This window comes from Chionomys nivalis, chromosome 3, assembly GCF_950005125.1.
Source record: "Chionomys nivalis chromosome 3, mChiNiv1.1, whole genome shotgun sequence".
NCBI classification, from domain to species: Eukaryota; Metazoa; Chordata; class Mammalia; order Rodentia; family Cricetidae; genus Chionomys; species Chionomys nivalis.
Genome location: NC_080088.1, coordinates 78,064,792 through 78,087,270, shown reverse-complemented (window position 1 = coordinate 78,087,270; position 22,479 = coordinate 78,064,792). Strand labels below are relative to the sequence as shown.

Sequence of the window (22,479 nt, the reverse complement as noted above, 5' to 3'; positions counted from 1 at the left end):
TTGTCCTCTTAACCATAGTGCACCTGTCCTGTATTCAGTTTGCCTGATCTGTCCTGTTCTTTCTTTACTTGCTAAACTGACCATTTTATCCTGTCACCAGATTAAATACTTTTAGTGAATTTAATTTAATGTGAGTAATATTACATTTTAGTCCAGGCAGCACTCCATGTTGATCTGTAGTCTCAGCCCTAACATACACTGTATGTATGTATCTGTTAGCAGTGAAATAATTAAAATAGTCTACATGACATTTAAAAATCATGGAAATTTATGGTTAAGTATTTCCTCTGCACATAACTTTCAGATAGTCTCAGCAATTAAGTTTGTGTTGAAAAACTATCCATTTAGACTTCATGCCTTTAAACAGTTGTAAGGATTTCCCATATTTGTGGGGAGACACAACTGAAATGAGTATTTTCTGACCTCCAACAAGTCTTCCATGAGTGCGTCATCCGTACTGAGTATCTGCTTTTGAAGACTTACAAGTTGATTCTATACCCTAGAGGCTCAGCAGGAAACAGGTAGGCCACATCTCTGCTATGAGAGAGCTAGAATTTGGGGCAGAAAACCAACAGTGTACAAATGAATATTTAAAAGTAGTAATGAATGATAGAGAGAGAGAGTGATACATGCAGGAAGACCATAGAAGGGTCTGTTGAGCAAGAGTTGCTAGAACTTAATAGGCATATTTGACCAAGGTATCTAAAAAAATGTGTATTGCACTGTATTTGATAAACATTAAGCTAAAATTACTTGTATCCTCTCAGAAGACTCACTTTCTATGTCAGAAGGAAACACAGTGCCCAAGCTGTGGCCTTGCTCACTCACTGCAGTCGAGGCGTGGGAACCCTATGGCTGTCCAATGGCTAATGCAAACCAGCGGCTCTCCCTTGCACTCAGTTTCATCACTTGAGTGTGAACCTTGGTGAAGATCATAATATTGGACATCTTCTTGGGTTGACTTAAATAATTAAAGTACATTTAGATTTCAGCGCTTAACATAATGTTCCACTTTGGTGTGTTTGAAAAGAAACTTTATTTTTCAGGTGATAGCAGAGTCAATATATGAACTGGTTGTAAAACAACTAAAGCAACATCAAAATACTATGGAAGACAAATTTATTGTGTGCTTAAACAAAATAGTGAAGGGCTTCCCTCCTCTTGCTGACAGGTAGGGACAATGGAGGAGGTGGACCATGTGAGTAGGGGCTGAGGGACAGTGTTGGGGCCATCTTCTCATGAATCCTCTTACTTACCAGTTTCTTGAATGCTGTGTTCTTTCTACTGCCAAAATTTCACGGAGTGATGAAGACACTTTGCCTGGAGGTTGTGCTTTATCGTGCAGAGATGACTACAGGCTTGTACTTACAGCTAAAGAGTAAGGACTTTCTCCAAGTCATGAAACATAGGTAAGGTAACATGAGGCCTCACTGCCCAGAGTATAGCCTGGTGACAAAATGTCCGATTGCCCTTGTATCTCCTTAAACTAGGAACCTCTTGTGGGTGACTGTTCAAGAGAAGCATATTTGTAAAAGAGTGATATGTGAGCCTACCACAGCCGCTCTGTTTCTGGAGCCTTGGGTGGCCACATCCAGTCCCATTCTTGCATATGTCTTCCACAAATGAAGAACACTGCTGTAATGTAGTGCCTCAGGCTCACTTGATATTTGCACATAACATTTCCGTTCTATACCTATTTTATGGGCAAGAGCCTTCTTATGCTAAAATCGTTCACTTCTCTTCAAAGATGCCATAGAGTAGACAGTAATTTTAAAATAGAACAGTTGGTCCCTTATTTCTGTCCTCTCACATTCGTGGTCTGTGTGTATGTGCTTTCACAGTGATAAGATACTGGTAAGTGTGTAGTGTTCTGATAACAAAGATTAAATGTCCTTATGTTCTGCTCTCTTCCAGTATGTACTCAAAGCTGACTTCTTTAAGGAATATGAGACCCTTAGATAAGGAAAGAAACTTGCTTATTTAGGACTTAGGGCATACTTACATTACTGTCTGATGTACTAGGTAGCACCTGAAATTGCTTTTGAACTAAATCCTTCATATTTTTAGCTTATTTTGTCTGCCACCATTTGTCTCTTTTTTTTTTATTGAAAAAAAAAATTTTCCGCCTCCTCCCCGCCTCCCATTTCCCTCCCCCTCCTCCCGCCCCTCTCCCCCTCCCCCCACTCCTCTTCTCCTCCCTCTCCAGTCCCAGGAGCAGTCAGGGTTCCCTGCCCTGTGGAAAGTCCAAGGTCCTCTCCCCTCCATCCAGATCACCATTTGTCTCTTTAACTGAACTTTATTTTGAAATAATAATCTTATAGTTGCAAGAAAGTTAAAAGATACTATTTAAAATTCCCACATATGCTTTCATCTCTTCTTTTACATGATTGTTAAAACTAAGAACTTGACATTACTATCAAATATACTAGAAGATTCGGTAGGCTTTAGCCATAAAGTTATTTGACCCTGGATTGTGTGTGTGTTGTTTTGAATTATTGCTTCAAGCTTGCCATTCATTATTAGTCACTTCATATTTTCAAATTTCTACATTTTCGTCTTCCTTGGGTGTATGCACCTGGAACTCACCAGTTTCTTCCTGATTGGCTATTTTGGCAGGGGGCAGGGTGTTCCATTGTAAATAATCTTTTATGATTTCATTTTACAATAATTTTTTATTCTTTGACAATTTTACACATACAATTTTACACTTGTCATACTTTGTAAGTATGATAATAAACATTAAATTTATGTGTTATCAAAAATCTTTCTTATAGAGATGATGAAAGACAAAAAGTGTGTTTGGATATAGTTTATAAGATGATGGCAAAATTAAAACCAGTAGAACTTCGAGAACTTCTGCATCCTGTTGTGGAATTTGTTTCCCATCCTTCTCCAACGTGTAGAGAGCAAATGTATAATATTCTTATGTGGATTCATGACAATTACAGGTTAGCCTTCGTTCTGTTTTATATCACTTATAAAAAATCTATGTACGATATGTGTGAATGTGTGTGTGCATTCCAAACATGTGCCTCTGCACACAGAGGAATCAGAAGACAGTCTCAGGTTTTGTCCTCCCCTTCCACTTGTTTCAGACACGGTCTGTATTTTGTACACATGACTATGTAGAGCAGGCTAGGGAGACTCTTGTATCACAGATGTACGCTACTTCCCCAGCTTTGCTAGGGGTTTGAACTCAGTTCCATATGCTTGCACAACAGTTGCTTTACCCACCAAACCATCTCCCCAGGCCTCTGTTAACCATTTTTGAAGGATTTGTGTGGGTACTTTTTGTGATTTGGAATATAAGAAAACACTTTTAGCAATATGACTAATAGCTGAAACAAGTTTATTTCAATATATTGAATTATCATTTTTGTTTGTTTCTTTTTGGTTTGTTGAGACTGGGTTTCTCTGCGTAGCTTTGAGCCTGTCCTGGAACTCATTCTATAGACCAGGGTGGCCTCGAACTCACAAAAAACTGTCTCTGCCTCCTGAGTGCAGAGATTAAAGGCGTGTACCACCACCACCTGACGAATGATCCTTTTTTGCTATTCTTTCATGAATATGTAGGAAATAGAGAGTGAAATTATCAATTGAGTTAGAAATATAGGAGTCGGGCTGGAGAGATAAGAGCCTTGCTGCTTTTCCAGAGTTTAATTCTCATTACCCATGACAGGTAGCTCCCACAACTGCCTGTAACTCTAGCTCTAAGATAGCTACTGTTATTGTCTAGTCTCTGCAAGCATTGCATGCATGTGCACACACGTGAGTGCACACAGATTAAATCGAGTTTTGTGGTTGTTGTTGTTGTTTTTATTATTATTATTATTATTTTTATTTTTGTATGTGAGTGTCTCTGCCTCCTGAGTGCTGGGATTAAAGGCTTACGCCGCCACCACCTTTTAAGAGACATATCCCTCAGGTACCTGCAGAGGTGACAGGCAGGACTCAGCACACAAAGGTCTGACCTGATCTCATACTTTTTGCAGTTCTACTGAATTGCCTTGGGTATCAGTCTCATGGAAACCCACCTTTGCTTTAATTCAGACTGTGAGACTGGAGCAGAGCAGAATACTGATATTTTGTTATTTTCCCAAACAGAGATCCAGAAAGTCAAATGGATCAAGACTCCAAGGAAATATTTAACCTGGCAAAGGATGTACTGATTCAAGGACTGGTTGATGAGAACATTGGACTCCAGTGTGTGCTTCTTCTGGAATAAATTAGATGAGGATTGGGTTATTACGTTATAGACTAGCTTAAAGTGTTTACTCTGATGCCTTCATTCTCTCTGCTTCTTGCATTCACTAATCCTTATGAAATGTGTTTTAAATCACATGAAGAATAAGATTTTGAAATTCTGACAAGTTATTTGAAAATAAAACTTGTGAAAAGATGGTTAGGGCAACGTGCTTATGCAATGAGTTAGTTAAAGATTTTTAGGTTGAAGCAGACTGTAATGACAACTGTTCTGTTTTCTTTTTAGCACATCGAGTTAAAAAATCATGGTAATATCAAGGTTAAATGAAGTGTTGGGCACCTTAGAATTAGGAAGACACCATATGTTTATTCTGTGTGGAGATACAAACAATAACGGTTGTTCTCTGAAGTGCCCTAACTCAGTTATGTGAACATCTTATCAAATGCAAACCACAGAACAAGGACAGTTGTTAATATGATCTGACATATTACTTACTTTTCATTGGCTTCAATTTTAAATGCACTGAACTTTTAACAGTTTATATTTAAATTTCATATGTAGTTGTCTGTTGAAAAGTCCAACATGTTTTGTTTTGTTTTTCTCTTTGGGCAATACTAAGGATTGAATTGAGAGCCTTATATGTATCAGGCTAGCAGTGTAATAACTGACCCTTATTCCCGGTCCTAACTTGATTTTAAGTTTTGAATACATTGTGACAGTAATTTTTTAACAAAGCAGTAAAGGATTATATGAAATTCACTTTTTATCCTGGGCCTCCACATGAGACTTGTGTGGTAGGCAACTGCTCCACCCCCTGAGTGAGCCACAACTATTTGTTAAAACGCTTTTGTGTTCCAAAATTGTTAGTGCTTTATGCTCATTGCTGTAACTCTCCAAGGGATAGACAGTCATCCAGTGTGTCAGATGTGCAGTTGTTGGGGACATTTGTCCTTCAGAACCTCTGACTAGTCATACCCATATTGTGATTGTCTTCCCTTTCATCTGAGAGTTGTATGAATGAAAAGCTGGGAGTTGCCACGTGATGCTGTGGGCATTGCATCCTTCTCTTTGCTAGTATCTAAGCCTGTGTTTCTCTTCACTTTTCAGATTGATTATTCGGAATTTCTGGAGCCATGAAACCAGATTACCATCCAATACATTGGATCGATTGTTGGCATTAAATTCTTTATATTCTCCAAAAATAGAAGTTCACTTTTTAAGTTTAGCAACAAATTTTCTGCTTGAAATGACCAGGATAAGCCCAGATTATCTAAACCCAATCTTTGAGCATCCTCTGTCCGAATGTGAATTTCAGGTGAAGTGCTTGTCATGGTGACTATTGCATGTTTTCCCTGTTGTTAATGAATGTCTTTTAATATGGTTGAACTAACATCGTTAATATTTTGAAATGTGCACATACTTTTTTCTAAGGTACTAGCATGTGCTTCCTTTCCCCTGATGTCATACACCCTTTATCCTCTCAGACTCCACTTGGACCTCTCACCTTCCTGTTCTTCCTCCCAACTACCTGGGAGAGACAGGGTCAAAGCATCACCTGATCCAAATACTAACCAAGCATAACCCTGCTTAGCTGTGACCATAGATCAAGTTCACAGCTTCTTGTGGTAGCTTATTAATGGGTATGGCCTGGTGTGTTCCTTAGTACGAATTAAATACCCCTTATCTGAAATTGTTGGGACTACGTGGTTTGATTTTGTGTTATTTTTGGATTTTGAGATATTTGCATGTCCGATGGTACCTATTTATTTATTTATTCATTCATTCATTCGTTCATTCTTTCATTCTTAGAATTTTATAGTATTTACATCATTTAACCTCTTCTCTCTCCTCCCTTCTCACAGGTCCCATCAATACTCCCCAACCCCCACTCCCTCTTAAATTCATGGCCTCTTTCTTTAGCTGTTATTATACACACACATACACATGTGAAAATATATAAATATAACCTACTTAGTCCATTTAATGTTGTTTGTATGCATATGTCTTTAGGGCCGACCATTTGGTATTGTGTAACTAATTAGGGGCCTCTTACTTGGAGAAGACCGATTCTCCCTTATTCAGCAGTTATTCTCTGTAGCTTTTCACCTAAAACTAGGGTCTTAGGAGATTGCCCCCATCCACATAGGCATGTCACCTAGTATTGTCATTGTTCAGGGCTTCTCTACCTTTGGGCAATCATATTGTTGAGATCCCATGGGTGCAGCCCCTATCATATTGAGAAGACACAATCCTGAAGCAGATGTCTTGGTCTTCAGGCTCTTACAGTCTTTCCAGCCCTTCTTCTTCCATGTTTCCTGAGAGTTAGGTACAGGTTGCCTTATAGTTGTATCAGTTGGGATTGGGCATCTTTTGGTCAGTTGTCTTCATTTTTGACCATTTGTAACAGTCTCTTTCTGCTGTAAAAAGAAAATTAAAAAGAAAAATGAAGGGTCTTTGATGATGGGTCATAGTGAGATGCCAGGCATAAATAACAAACTTCATTTGTATTTCATTTCTAGCTGATGCACATAGCCTGAAGGTAAAATATAAGTAGTTGTTTAGCACGTAGGTGAGCCGAGTGGCATGACTAGTGATAGTTGTGTTGTGGCATCATTGGCATTGCCAAGTATGGCATCAGCCCTCTAACATAGGATATAGGGGTAGAAGAATGGCTTCTCTCTATTGTGATTATTTTTTCCACTTTTTAAGTAAGTGTTTGTTTAGAAAAGGGATCTTCTGGGGACTGGAGAGGCATAACTCAAGCTCAGCGGTTAAGAGCACTGGCTGTTCTTCCAGAGGACATGGGTTCAATTCCCAGCAGCCACATGGTGGCTCACAACCATCTGTAATGAGATCTGGTGCCCTCTTCTGGCCTGCAGGCAGACATGCAGACAAAACAGTGTCTATATAAAAAATAAAATGTGCCGGGCGATGGTGGCGCACGCCTTTAATCCCAGCACTCGGGAGGCAGAGGCAGGCGGATCTCTGTGAGTTCGAGACCAGCCTGGTCTGCAGAGCTAGTTCCAGGACAGGCTCCAAAGCCACAGAGAAACCCTGTCTCGAAAAAACCAAAAAAAAAAAAATAATAAAATAAAATGTATGCCTCAACACCTGGCTTTAAAAAAAAAGGTTCTTCTGGCCAGGTATGGCAGTACACGCCCTTAATCCCAGCACTTGGAAGGCAGATTTCTGTAAGTTCAGTTCAACCTTTTCTACAGAGTTAGTTCCAGGACAGCCAGGGCTACACAGAGAAACCCTGTCTTGAAAAATCAATAATAATAATAATAATAATGGTGACACAAAGATTTTCTAGGGACTGTAGATGTAACTGTTGGTAGAGTGTTTGCCTGGCATGTAGGAAGCCTTAGATTCAGTTCACAGCAGCATATGAACTAGGTACCGTGATGCATATACATGGGAGCTAGAGGCAGGGAGGCAGAAGTTGAAGGTTATTCTTGGTTATATCGAGAGGTCAAAGTCAAAGTATTCTACCTATCCCAAAAATGAAAGAAGGAACCAGGTGGTGGTAGTGCACACTTTGAATTCCAGCACTTGAGAGGCAGGTAGGTCTCTGTGAGTTTGAGGCCAGCCTAGTTTACAGAAGGAGTTTCAGGACAGTCAAGGCTACACAGAGAAACCCCGTTTTCAAAAACCAAAAAAAAAAAGGAGGGTTCTTCCTCAGTTGCTTCTCGAAGTGACAGTACATATATCCTAATGGTACTGCTGAATTTTATTGTTTGTTTTTGTGGTGCTGGGAATTGACCCGAGAGCCTCACTCATGCCAGGCAAACATGGAAATATTTCAGTGTCACTGTGAAACAAACATTTTCTTTAATTCCTGTTTCTATAGGAATATACTATAGAACCTGACTGGCGTTTTCGAAGTACTGTTCTCACTCCAATGTTTATTGAGACCCAGGCTTCTCCAAGTACTCTCCATGCCCAAACCCAGGAAGGGTCCCTCTCAGACCGAAGGCAGAAGCCTGGGCAAGTGCGGGCCACACAACAGCAATATGATTTCACCCCGACCCAAACTACAGGTAACAAGTGACCAGACACCCTGGCCTTCTGCTGCAAGAACGGAAACTTTCTGTGAGAGAAATAAAGGAATAAGATAAAGTCACAAAGGCCATAAGGAAGATGTGCCAGTCAGAGGGAAAAGGAGAGAGGTTTCTAGAGTAGTCAGCTCTGTAGAGAGGAAGGGGCAGTTGTTGGGGCCCGGTGGAGTTGATGGAGAAGAACTGAAGTAGTTACAGCGCCTCACTGCTGTCCAAGGAGAAGTTCTGGATGGCGGTCATGGGAATGGACTTACTGCTAGTGAATCATACGTTTAAAAGTGGCTGATGGGGTGTTTCTGTATGCTTCTTCCACAGTTTTTAAGGGAGAGAAAGACATTATTTTAGAAAAGAATAATAATCTGATTGTAGCTAGCCATGCTTATTTGGTTTGGTTTGACAAATATGCATTGTATCTAAGGCATCTTAAGAGCAGAGTAGCAGTAAACCAGATTCATTTACTGATGTCAGTAATTTATTGGACTATTCTTTTCCAGTGGATTAATTCTTTGCTTTGATATGTAAAATATAAATCACAGAGTAAAATATCTTAATTCTTTTTAAAAGATTTATTTTTATTTTTGTGTTTGAGTGCTTTGCCTCCATGTATGCATGTAGTGCATACAGTACCTAGTACAAGCAGAGGCTAGAGTCGGGCTAGATCTGAAACTGGAGTTACAGTCAGTTGTAAACTCCCATGTGGGTACGGAGAACTGAACCCAGCTCCTCTGCAGGGTCAGCAAGGACTCTTAACCACTGAACCACCTCTCCAGCCCACTTAATCATTTTGTATAAACATTTCAGTGTTTTTCTTTATATAACTTGTTTCACATTCTGTTGTTTCTGAAAGTAGAACTAATGTGACCAATCACATTCTTTGGCAAGCACTGTAAACGTAAAATGCTGTAACTGATGATTACAGCTGCGGGAGGGTCGTGAGGCTCAGGTGGCTGGTCTGCTGTGGGTCATACCCAAGTACCCTTGACCTCAGCCATTGCGGAGGTCTGGCACTGCAGGGGTGCCCAGCAGGTTTCTACAGGTGCTGCATGGTAGCAGCATTCTCACTGCTCTGCTCCTATGTGTTGTAGTGGAAAGGAGCTCATTTGATTGGCTGACTGGGAGCAGCATTGACCCATTGGCGGATCACACAGTTTTCCCTTCAGAATCCTCATCTTCCTCCTTGTTGGTTGCCCACAAGAGGAGTGAAACATCACAGAGAATACACTGGAAGTCAGTAGGACCTGACTTTGGGATGAAAAAACTGGGCCTTCCTGGTGATGAGGTGGATAACCAAGTGAAAAGTGGTAAGCAAAATGCTGGAACATCTTTAAAATGTATCACCCCTCCCCCCCACCCCCATGCAGAAGTTTACACAGAGAGAGCATATGAGCATATTTCTACCACATTTCCTTGAAAGCTGCAAGCAGCCGGGCGGTGGTGGTGCACGCCTTTAATCCCAGCACTTGGGAGGCAGAGGCAGGCGGATCTCTGTGAGTTTGAGACCAGCCTGGTCTACAAGAGCTAGTTCCAGGACAGGCTCCAAAACCACAGAGAAACCCTGTCTCGAAGAACCAAAAAAAAAAAAAAAAAAAAAAAGAAAGAAAGCTGCAAGGAAAGTCATTAAAATTCAACACATTAATCATTGTTTGGACCCTTACCATGTTGAAAACATTATTTTTAGGTATTCTTTAAGAATTATTATGTGCGTGACAGATCCATTAGTTTAGTGACCTTCTGGAACATAAGGGACAGGTAAGGCAGTAATTGGGGTACAATTAGTAAGCCCAGTCTCAGGGGTATGAGTTTAAATCCAGACACAGTGTGGAGCAAGCCTTTGGAAAGACTGGATAAAGGAAGGGTATTTGAGAAGAGCCTGGAAGCTTAGGATGCAAGAAGAGAAATAACAAGAAAGATAACTGATATTTTTGTTGAGTGGAAGAGACTCAAAATTAGATCAGCAAGGTTTGTGAAGGGCAGAATCCACACACTGAGGGTCCTGTGTAGTCCAGCTGGATAGATGTCCTGGGAACGTGGAGAGCTGTGGAGGATCCTGTAAAGGAAAGAAGCAGGATATGCTTTAGGAAACCACCACCTGATGGATGGAGTAGAAGCAGTCATGAGGACTCTGGTCCCCCTAAAGAGACATGTGGGTACCACGTAGTAGGAGGAAAATGACAAAGAAAGAAGCACTATCACTTGGGCCTTAGCAGTTTGATGGTAAGTAGGTGGAGTGGCCTCCTTTCAGAGCCCATGGGAACCTAACAGGCAGAAGGTCTGGTGGGCCTGCAGACTCAGCCCTGGAAGTCCTGGGGAGACAGTAGTTCTTTATAAGACTCTGGGAACAGTAAGTACCTTGGGAAAATGGGCATGCATTCAGATCATAGAACTAAAGTTAGAAGCAAGTATAGCCAAAAGGAGTCAGAAGTGTAAAATGAAAACACCAGGTTTTACTCCCAACTACCATTTATAGACATCGGTCTCAAATCTATGACTCATATGCTGTTCTCGAAATTTCCCTTTTTAAAATGAGATGCAGCCATCTTTTTTGCTGCGAACCTGCAGTTTTAGGGTGTGCCAAGAAACTTTCTCTGCATTCCTTCCTCTTTACTTGCTATTTCTCAGGACTCTTCCTTCTTAGAATGCAGAGCAATTGGTCTTGCTGTAAGGTTGGACTCTCACCTAAAAGGAAGACCTTCTTAACTGTCCCTCTAACACCTTCTAACATGCCCATCCAAGATCCTTAAATGCATGCCACTTTCCCTGCTATTTTCTCTGACAAACTACTAAAGACAGGTCTGCACTAGGGTACTTCTGGACTATTTGGCCTCGTTATTGAATGGACCTTAAACTGAGATTTAAGAGAACAGTTACTGAAGGTAGTAGCAGTTGTCCATGACTCACTGATCTACAGGATTTCCTGATTACATTTCTAGATTTAAAATGAGTGTGTGTGGTGTAGGTGAAATTTGTGGTCTGTGCAGACATTAAGGAAAGAGGTAAAACTTAATTGGAAACTTTTTTTTTTGTGAGTTTTCTGTATGGATTTGGAAAAGCTTAAGTCATAGATCTAAAGTAAAATAAATGCTAATATGTTAAATATATTTTAATCTGCCCTTATATTTTTATAGCTTTAAAATATTCACATACTATGAGAACAGTTCTTAAAGTATGATGAATTAGCACTTTGTTTATCATCATTAAAAAGAAATGTAGTTTAAAAAATAGAAGTAGTCCTTAGTTTAAGTGTTACTTCACAAATAATAATTCTCTTAAGACTTTTTTCAGTGTTAGGTTAGAACCTAACACCTTGACTACATGGTCTATCTCTGCTGGATCCCCAGCCCTGACTTTTACACCTTATTTTATTTTTTTTGTGATGCTGTTGAATAAAGCCTGGAGTCTCACACATGCTAATCAACTACTTTGAGCTACACTCTCTCCTGTTGTTTATATTTTTATTTGTCTTGATTATTGAGATCAGTTGCATATGCACAGAAACTAAAGAGTCAGACATTTCTTAAAAGCTAAGTAGAAAAGAAAAGCCAGTTTTCCTGTCTACAAAGCCAAATCCCAGAGGCAGCCCCCTATAAATAACCCTGTTAGTGTTCAGTAACTCTGAGCAGTGGTTTTATTTTCTTAAGATTTATTTTTATTATTTTTATTTTTGTGTATGTGTGTATCTGTGTAAGTCAATGCCATGTGTGTGCAGGTGCCTTCAGAGGCCAGAAGGGGTGCTGGATCTCTTGCAGCTAGAGTTATAGGTTCTCATGCATTCTCATGGATGCCGAGAACTGTACTCAGGTCCTCTGGAAGAGTAGCTGCCTCTCCAGCCCAGGCAGTGATTTTATAGTGCTGCTTTCTCCAATACCATTCTTCATTATCTTCTGGTTTCACATGACTGACATTTAAGGTTTTCTGTTGTCCTTACCCTCCTTATGGCGCATTCATACCTTGTCATGGCCGGAGGTCTCATCCTCTGTGTAATTATGTCTTAGCATCTGTCTCCTCGGTGCTTGATTTTTCCTCTTACTTTGACAAAAAAAAAATCTACTTGTGATTGGGTCGTTTTGTATATGATCATATTTTCCTGAATGTTGATAACTATTTTGGCTTATGCTTAGATCTTTGAATGTTTATCACCAAATTTCCATGAATTATACTGTTATTGTGTCCCAATATAAATATTTTTCTTTTTTAAAAATATATGTCATTATTACATTTGTGTGTGTGTGTCTGTACACATGTGATTGTGCCTACCCTCAGTGCCATGATTCATGGTAAAAGAACAACTTTAGAAGTCTGTTCTCTGTCATGTATGTTTGAGGTCATCAAACTCAGATCATCAGGGTTGGCAACACGCTCCTTTACCAACTGAATCATCTTTCCAGCCATATTTTGTCTTAAGTTTCTTCCAGGTCTTCCTTTTCCACCCTCGTTCCTGACCATTGTATGGAGAACCTCTCCTCTTTCAATCTTACCTTTCATGGACCTAATTATTCCACCGTGAATGGTAACCTTTCAGAGACTACTGAAGAAAGGCAACTACAAGTTTCCGAGTTGTCTCAGCACTATTTTCTGGGCTGGCCTTTTCCACCTCACACTTTATACCAGACCTGCCGATTGTCCTTGCTTTCCCTCAGGAGATGCTGGTCGCAGCAGACCCTGAGCCTTTGGACTGTGCCACACCGTGTCCTTGCTTTGTCCACCACTTAATTGGGATTTCCTGGGACAGGTACAACTCTTGTTCCTTATAGGTCAGAATTGCTAGTCTGCCTTGTCTGCTGTTCCTTATGGGTTTGTGTCCTTAGCAGATTACTAAATTACAATTTAAAGTAGTGATAAACACACACTTTCACTTTGGGGTATCCTGGGAAAGAGTGGAAGTCAATTGCACATATTGTTTAATTGGCCATGAGTAGATAAACCTGCTTTATATTCTTCAGGTACTCACAATCGAGCAGAAATTCTGAGGTTACGCAGAAGATTTTTAAAGGACCAAGAAAACCTCAGTTTGCTCTATGCCAAAAAGGGCCTCATGAAACAAAAACTAGAGAAGGTTTGTATCTTCTTGAATTCAATACCTATTTTGCATCACAGAGAACTTAATAAGGAAATAAATTCTGTCATCTATTGGTCTACATAATTACAGGAGTAGCACTGCATAAGTCCCTTCTGACATTACTTGGTATAAAGGATATTCATGACACCTACTAAGAAATGGCACCTTCCTAAATCCTTGTCTGCAAGGTTCCCAGGACTTATAGGACTAACTGACTCCGCTCTGCTCACCACAACTTAGCTTTACCTTCTCTGTGCAGACTGGCTTTGTATATGGGTAGAAATGCGAGTGCTGGTCATTGCTCTTACAGCTCTAGCTGATTCTGTTCTTTAGGGACAGATGCACAACTAATGTAATTCAGGACCTGAAACTGTAGTGGGAGTGAGAGGCCATGGGACCTGGAAAATGCTGCATGGCTGTTAGGGCTACCAGACAACCCAAAAGCTTCCATGGAGACGCAAGTAGAACATGAGTATTTTGGCGGGGAGGGGCATGAGGTCTCATTATATAGACCAGACTGGCCTGGAACCCCAAGGGGTCCACCTGCCTTTGCCTCATAAGTACATGTGCCATCATGCCCAGTGAATTAATTTGTAATATGCAGAAATAATGAACAAACGTGTTTAGTTTATAGCTTCAGTTTTACTTAGAAAGCAGCAATAACCAAATTATCAACAGTTAACATAGATTGTGATTAAAGACTCCTATTGTTATTATAATTCAGTGTAATCCCTTAGCCACTTGACTTCCAGATATAAGTAGGTAGTGTTTGGATGGTTCCTCTGCATTTTTATTTATTTATTTATTATGTATACAACATTCTGCCTCGATGTATGCCCGCACGCCAGAGGAGGGCGCCAGATCTCAGTACAGATGGTTGTGAGCCACCATGTGGTTGCTGGGAATTGAACTCAGGACCTCTGGAAGAGCAGCCAGTGCTCTTAACCTCTGAGCCATCTCTCCAGCCCCATCCTCTGCATTTTTAATGGCGATGAAATAAGCAGTTCTTGAGTTTTTCTTTTTGTTTTCTCCTTGTCTCTGTAATAGAACTGTTGTTTGTTTGCTTGCTTGCTTGAAGACTGCAGTTGAAAATGGGTTATATTCGGCACCTTCTCTGGCTCCATTGCTTCCTCGGAAAAATAGGTCTGATATAGCCTGATACCCTGCCCAAAGGAAAGGCAGCATCTTGTCATCAGAAGCATGAGAAATCAGAACTGTTGAATAAAGGATGCAAGAAGTAAGCCAGGATGACAGGTTTAAGGCCCCTGTCTACAAACAATCAAGAAGTTAGTCAGATGTGGCAGGACATTTAACTGTAGATCAACCTGATGTCTATGAAACAGATACTCAGTGGTGAAGCTGCCAGCCAATCATTAGACACTAGAAGTCCATGCATTTGTATTTGCATTCACTGAGTAAATGTTTCTGAAGCATGGTACTCAGAGATTATACTAAGTGGCAGCCATGAAGAGAGGATTTGTTAATGGAGCTAGATCCAGTACATGACACACAAAAAGACAAGGAGAGATTATAAAGTACTCCAACACATCTATGGAAAGCGTCTCTGGAGAGACCCCTGAGATTGGAACTGCTGATGAGGGAAAATTTGAAGGCACGCTGAGAGGCATGCAGGGACTGAGGAGTATACATGTGAGTGAGTGTGGCATCGCTGTGGACCTTTAGACAAGGCTTCCTGTTTGAGGGTTAGAAAGGAGCCTAGCTCAGATTTATACTTTTGTGGATACTCAGATTCCAATTTTCAGTTAAACCAAATATTTCATACTGACCAAACTATAGTGTGATTAAATTATTACTTTTATACCAAAGATATGTTCTGGCAATTTGATTTTGCATACCTGCTTGATCTTCTTTTGTTTGGTTGGGTTTTTGTTTGGTTGGTTGATTGGTTTGTTTGTTTGATTGGTTGGATTTTTGGTTTGTTCATTTGTTTGTGTGGTTGGTTGGTTGGTTGGTTGGTTGGTTGGTTGGTTGGTTGGTTGGTTTTGAAGCAAGGTAGCCCAGACTGGCCTCAACCAAGGATGACTTTGAACCTCCCTATCCTTTTACCTCCTAAGCATGCACTACCACACTTGGCATACTTGGTTTTCTTGCATGAAATCTGTTTTCACTCTTTGCTTCTGGTGATTGTAGGATATCAAGAGTGAGTTAAAAACGAAGCAGGATGCCCAGGTTGTTCTGTACAGAAGCTATCGTCACGGCGACCTTCCTGACATCCAGATCCAGCACAGCAGTCTCATCACCCCCTTGCAGGCTGTGGCCCAGGTTTGCCCACATACTGCATTTTATGTTCACATTAGAAGCTCCATTTGTGGTTTCAGGGGTCTCTACTCTTTCTAGAAAAAAATGGTTTTAAAGGGGGGTGTTTCCCTTAAATGGTAGTTTTAATTTAATTTAATTCCTAGTTTTGTGAAATTTTTTTGTCATATGAGGAGACCCTACTGTAGAAGGTAACTAGAAGCATGCACTAACACTGGGTGCCATGTTAGGCACTGAGCTCTCAGCCACAAGGCTTTCCTCTTTAAAATCAAATTGACATTTATGTTTCTTATCCAGTATCATATTGGAATAATGGGAAGAAGTCAGTGTAAATTTTGAAGTGATAAATAAGTCATTTAGATAAGTGTCTTGTATGCTTTTTGTTTGATCTAAATAATCTGGGTTGACAGGAATTTCTTTTTTAAAACCATATTGGGGCTGGAGAGATGGCTCAGCGGTTAAGAACACTGACTGCTCTTCCCAAGGACCCGGGTTCATTTCCCAGCACCCACCACAACTGTCTGAAAATCCAGTTCCAGCAATCTGACACCCTTACACCAATGCACATAAAATAAAGTTAAATAAACCATAGAAAATTTAAAAAAAAACATATTGTACATGTACCCTTCATCAAGCTTCTACCACTAGAGACAGCTTATGTGACTATAGCAAAAGATTGCGCACTCAACCTAGATGTAGCAGTGTTAAAATACTGGAGCCCTTAGCTGGGCTGTGGTGGTACATGCCTTTAATCCTAGCACTCGAGGTAGGTGGATCTCGGTGAGTTGAAGGCCAGCCTGGTCTGCAGAGCTAGTTTCAGGATACCTAGGACTGTTATACAGAGAAACTCTGTCTCGAAAATCAATCAATCAATAAATAAATAAAATAAAATAATTAAAATTAAAAAGACTGGAGTTTAATAATACTTAGACTATATGGCAAAAGTTACAGGTGCCTCTACGCGTGGGGCGAGAACAAGACACTCGCCTTCCTCTAATCTCCCGTTTCTCAGTCTTGTAGTGCTCTCCATCCGCCCAAAGGCATCGTGATGTGCAGTGCTATTGGCAGGTCACAGGCCTAAGATTGCATCAAATCAGCTCATCCCTTTTTGTGCATATAAAACAGAACTGGGGCACATTTTTTTTTTTCAAAGAGGCAAGACTGTGTTTTTCCTTCTGTTCTCTAAGGAGGGATGTACTGATTGATATTTCTAGTTCCGGTACTTTATTAAACAAATGTTTGTTTATGGAATACCTGCTATATGCCAGCAACTTCTTTAAGTGACATGGTGCAGTGTTGTGTGAACCAGGCTAGGCTTCTTGTCTTGTTTTAGAAAATACTTGGGAGCCATGGTATCTGTCACAGGCCCAACAGGCAGCACTGCCTGCTGCTGAGGTCATTGTTTTTTGGGTTAGGTTTTATTTTTTGCATTTTTTAATTAATTAATTTTTAATTAATTAATTAAATATTTGGAGACATTGTTTCCCTACAAAACCCCTGGCTGTCCTGGAACTCACTGTGTTAGCCAGACTGGCCCTGAACTCACAGTGATACACCTACCTCTATCTCATGTTGGGATTAATGGTGTACAGCACCGTCCCCAACTAAGAGGATTATTATTTCAGTCACTGCAACTGGTCTAACAGAGTGAGTGTTTAGAATTCTCCAACAATGAAGGAATTTGTACATAGCTCTCAGGAATCAGTGGTCAGTTAACAAACCTGCTGACTACTACGTGCTGAATGAAAGCACACAGGCTGATAAAATACTAGGATCTAGCAATAATTCTAAAATTTTATATAGTAACATTATAACTGTTTAAACAAGAATTTTTGCTTAAAGGACAAAACATATTTCTGTGGCTTTGACATTGCTTTTGTAAAATAGAGTACTTGTTCATTTTTATTCTTATATGTGTGTGTGCCTTCACTAAATAAGTATAGAGAGCTAGGAAGAGTTCATGAAATGTTCACTGCGCAGATGTTGCATGCACACATGCATCAGGACAGTGCTGTGGAGCCCTGTCGAAGTCATTCTTTCAAGGTCTTCGCAAGCATGACACCACACACTTGACAGCTTAGTCTCCACACAACATGAAGCATTGAGATCCTAGCTTGAACTGTGATTATTTGCTTATCATAATCCACATCGAGCCAGAAGTAATTGACTAAATTCTAGGTGCCCTTCCCCTTGTATAATAGCCTGTTCAAATCCTGTGAACTGGATGTAGACATGTAATGGATATATTTTTAACAGTTGGTAATTAAAGCTCTAAAATACTACTTCATGTCTGATTTATGTTTATTTTTTATTTTTAACAGAAAGACCCAATAATTGCAAAGCAACTCTTCAGCAGCTTGTTTTCTGGGATTATAAAAGAAATGAATAAATTTAAGACAACATCTGAAAAAAACATCATCACTGAAAATTTGCTTCAAGACTTCAACCGTTTCCTTAATTCCACTTTTTTATTCTTCCCACCCTTTATCTCTTGCATTCAGGTAAAAGTTTGCACACACTTCTTTTTGGTCATATGCTGCTCCTGTCTGACACCTCAGGCCTAATGCCATCACTTTGTTTCCTAAACTGAAACTCGAGAAACAAGGTGTTTAGCAGTGAATGTGTTATTTAGGGTATCTCTTCTAAGTGGGCACATATAATACGTCTTTCGTTCTTTTTGCTCCCCAAACATACCCTTGTATATGACAATAATCTGAAACGAAACTTGTGTCTTTTAACAAGCCAGCCTCTTTAGTATTTTGATTAAACTCTGTGTGTGTGTGTGTGTGTGTGTGTGTGTGTGTGTGTGTGTGTGCCTCCATGTGTACCTGTACACAACATGTGCCTGGTACCTGCAGAGGTTATAAGAAGGTATCCGATCCCCTGGAACCTGTTGTGAGCCAACATGTGGTTGCTGGGTATTGAACTTGAGTCCTCTGGAAGGGCAGCATTTAACCATTGAGCCATCTTTCTAGCCCCACCAACCTTATTTTTTGGATTAGTGTTTCTTGCTAATTCTGGAACTCTGATTAAGCTAGGTCAGCTGGCAAGCAAACTCCTGTGATCCTCCACTCTGCCTCCAGGTACTGGAATTCTAGGTGTACTCAGCATTTTACATGGGTCCTAGGCATCTGAACTCAAATCTTCATGTTTGCATGGTACAGAATTTAACAACTAAGCCGTTTCCTGAGGCCCTAATCCCTCTATTTTGTTTAGTTGTTTTTGTTTGGTAGTATTTCAGCAAATTTTTCCTGCCTTGAGGTGTTGATTGAGCACATGTCTGGCTTTGTTCTAAGTGATGTCACAGCCTTGAAGAGACATATGCCACCCCAAACTTCTGTTCTTCACAAGTGTCACCAACAAACATAAGACAAAGACTAAAGTGTATGCTTGGAGTGATACAGAACTATCAAAATCATACAGAATGGTAATCGAGCAGATTACGTAAATGCCTTTGATTGGGTCAGGTATGCTGTCATTACAGATATCTAGTAATGGGTCAGAGAAGTCTTCCAAGGAGACTCATTTGCAGCAGAGAACTCAGTTATTACTTCAGTATACTTACCAGATTCTCATACTTAACTAATGAAAATGAGCATGAAAGCTCAGCAAGAAAAGGCACCTGCCACCAAACCTCATCACTTGAGTTTTATCCCCAGGACCCACATGACAGAGGGGAGAACTGACTCCCACAAGTTGTCCTCTAACCTCCACATACATGCACATGTTATACATTTGCCCATTCATGTACACACATACATGTGCAATAAATTGTAACAGGAACTAGCCGGCTGCTTGTCATCCCAGCTGCCCCGCTAGCTTACATCTGAAATAGTCACACAGAAACTGTATTCATTTAAACACTGCCTGGCCCATAGTTCTAGCCTCTTATTGGCTATCTCTCACATTTTCATTCAATCCATTTCTAATAATCTGTATGTCACCACAAGCTTGTGGCTTACTGGGAAAGATTCAGCATGACTAACCTGGCAGCTCCATGGCGGCTCTTTCTCTGCCCTTCTTCCCAGCATTCAGTTCTGTCTACTCCGCCTACCTAAGTGCTGCCCTATCAAAAATCCAAGGCAGTTTCTTTATTCAACCAATGAAAGCAACACATAGACAGAAGAGCCTCCTACACTAATAAATAGGAATTTTTAGTCTTTAAAATGATGTTAGGAGATAGAGAGCAGAGTCAGCAGTTAGTAGTGCTCCCTGCTTTTGCACAGGACCTGAATTCAGTTCCCAGCATCTAAGTCAGGTGGCTCACAACTATCTGTAAATACAGCTCAAGGGGATCCAATGCCTACTTCAGGCCTTCATGCGTACCCAAAGTCACATGACACATATTCACACAGATATATACACATACAGTAAAGTAAAAATCTTTTTAAATTTTAGCATTTTCCATTTTTATTGTTTTTGATACATTTTTAATTAAAATAGAATTTGTCTTTTTCCCCCTTTCTTTTCCTCCCTCCAGCCTATCCCACTACCATCCCCAGTCTCAAACTGATAGACCCTCTTTTGGTTACTATTGTCAAATATATGAATAGTGTATGTATTTGTATATATAAATTTATCAGTACCATCTGCTGAGTTGGTTTTATTGTTTGTGTGTATATGGTTTCAAGGATGACCACTTTGTATGGAATAAGAGAGCTCATTCCTGGGCGAGGCTAACTCTCCCTTGCCCATCAGTCATTCCTTACCTGTGGTTCTTTGTCCAGGGGTAGAGATGATGAAATTATCCCCCTCCATGTTCGTATGTCTCTGTGATGGCCTCTGTTTTCTCTAAAGTGAAGCTTCCTTAATGATGATGAAATTATCCCCTCCGTGTTAGTATGTCTCTGTGATGGTCTCTGTTTTCTCTAAAGTGAAGTTTCCCTAATGAAGGGTGGTAGCTACACTTATCTATGACTATAAGAGTAAGATTTGGAATATAGTAAGCAATTATGCTGGTCTAGCAAAGTGGCACTAGTAGATTTTTTTCTAATATATAGGTTTCCAATACTCAATGCTATTGAGTGAGTCTTAAGTCTATTTAAATAGCTGCTGGTTACCACCAGCGTGTGAATATTTTCTGTGTCTTAAGCATAAAAGTTTGTTGACTGAAATATAATTTTATTTAGGTTTTCTTTCTTGTACTATTAACCCTTTCTAAAGATGACAGACATTTTTGTTTGATTGCTTTGGAAATCTTCTAGTCTTCATCTCGGCAGCCACATGTATATGTGTTACAACTTCAAGGGGAGCTTGGGACCAAGTTGTTCGGGTGCTATACAAGTCCAGATGTATGTAGAGAACTGCATGTGCACCCCAGTCTGTTTGGAATGCTATAGTAAACATCTTCTGGATAGTGAGTTGAGGGTATTTCTCATAACTTTGTTTATAGGCCATTTTCATAATTCATGAAATCATCTTTCCAAATGTCATTAAATAAGTTAGCCTCTTGATAGAAAAATGTTTGCAAAGACTAATAGGCAGGTCAGTATACCCACGTTTTGATAAATAAATATAAAATCTATTTTCAGCTGCTTTTCTTAACAACTAAAACTAAGTGCATAAATATTCCTATAAATTGGCGTTTTTTGGAATGCTTGGATTGGAAATTTAAGAGTAAAAGGTTTGTTTTTTCCTTTTGCAGAAATTGAGTATTGGTAAGAATTTTGCTAATAGAATTGCACAGAGACACTTTCCTGTGTGTCTACTACTACTGGTTAGGGCAAAGTAATTTGTCTTATGTTTAATAAAATGAAACAATCACTTGTGATGATGTCATCCAAATTTTAAACAACTATATGTGGTTTTATAGGAAATCAGTTGCCAACACCTAGACTTGCTGAGTCTTGACCCGGCTGCTGTTCGAGTGGGGTGCCTGGCCAGTCTACAACAGCCTGGAGGTATCCGTCTTCTGGAAGAGGCGCTACTCCACCTGGCACCAGAACAGCCACCTACCAAACGAGTCCGGGGCAAGACTTGCTTGCCACCTGATGTTCTGCGGTGGATGGAACTTGCTAAGTAAGCTTGGGATGGGCCATTCTTGGGAGAACAGTAAATCAACTAAAGTAGCACACTAAAAAATGAACTGGTAAGGAGGCTGCAAAGCTGGCTCGGTGGTTAGAAGAACTTGCCCTCAGAATACTCAAGCTCAGCTTCCCAGTACCCATGCTGGACAATTCATAACCACCCATAAATCCAGTCCCAGGTTAGCCAACATTATTCTGGCCAACACACACACAATCTTTTTTTCTTCCTCTTTTATTGAGCTAGTAAAAACATTTCAGGGGCTCAGAGGTTAAGAACACTGGCTGCTCTTCAAGAGGTCCTGAGTTCAGTTCCCAGCAACCACACGGTGGCTCATACTCATCTGTAATGGGATCTCATGTCCTCTTCTGGCATGCAGGCAGACATGCAGGCAGAACACTGTATACATAGTAAATACATAAAATCTTAAAAAAAAAATCAGTCTGAGTTTTAGTTTATATGTCAAAAATGGCTGCCATGAAAAATATTTTGCTTAAAGAAACATAACTGTTTTAACTGTGTTATTTTAATGTTACACAATGTCTAGATTCATTATTATCTACCACAGTTATCTTCCTGTTAAGCATCTGTAGCTAGGTATTTATAGTTCCTAATGGTTCCTGATGTTTTTATAGCTTTGCTAAGATGAATAATGGATAACTCATTATTTTCAGCAGTACTCAAAATTGCAGAAACTGTTCAATACAGTTACTTTATTTGGAAATACAAATTCTGCTATATATGCTATTTCGCGTGATGTCTGATTCATCCTTTTTCTTGGTTTTAGCATATGATAGCCTAGCCTAATCTTGAGAAGGATGCTAAGTCAGAGTTCAGAGAATCTTCAAGATGGCTCGGGG

At 40.0% G+C, this 22,479-nt stretch overlaps 1 protein-coding gene across 2 annotated transcripts in view; it reads left to right on the top strand.

Annotated features, from left to right (window-relative positions):
• Positions 1-22,479, top strand: part of Prkdc (protein kinase, DNA-activated, catalytic subunit) — a 159,348-nt gene that overhangs the window by 87,261 nt on the left and 49,608 nt on the right. For both annotated transcript variants that reach the window (XM_057764247.1, XM_057764248.1), the window contains exons 53-63: positions 1,047-1,171; positions 1,260-1,409; positions 2,775-2,948; positions 4,105-4,203; positions 5,312-5,519; positions 8,055-8,244; positions 9,348-9,563; positions 13,203-13,315; positions 15,470-15,601; positions 17,917-18,096; positions 21,408-21,613. In XM_057764247.1, coding sequence (XP_057620230.1) covers positions 1,047-1,171; positions 1,260-1,409; positions 2,775-2,948; positions 4,105-4,203; positions 5,312-5,519; positions 8,055-8,244; positions 9,348-9,563; positions 13,203-13,315; positions 15,470-15,601; positions 17,917-18,096; positions 21,408-21,613 — 1,793 coding nt within the window. The remainder of the gene's footprint in view (positions 1-1,046; positions 1,172-1,259; positions 1,410-2,774; positions 2,949-4,104; positions 4,204-5,311; positions 5,520-8,054; positions 8,245-9,347; positions 9,564-13,202; positions 13,316-15,469; positions 15,602-17,916; positions 18,097-21,407; positions 21,614-22,479) is intronic.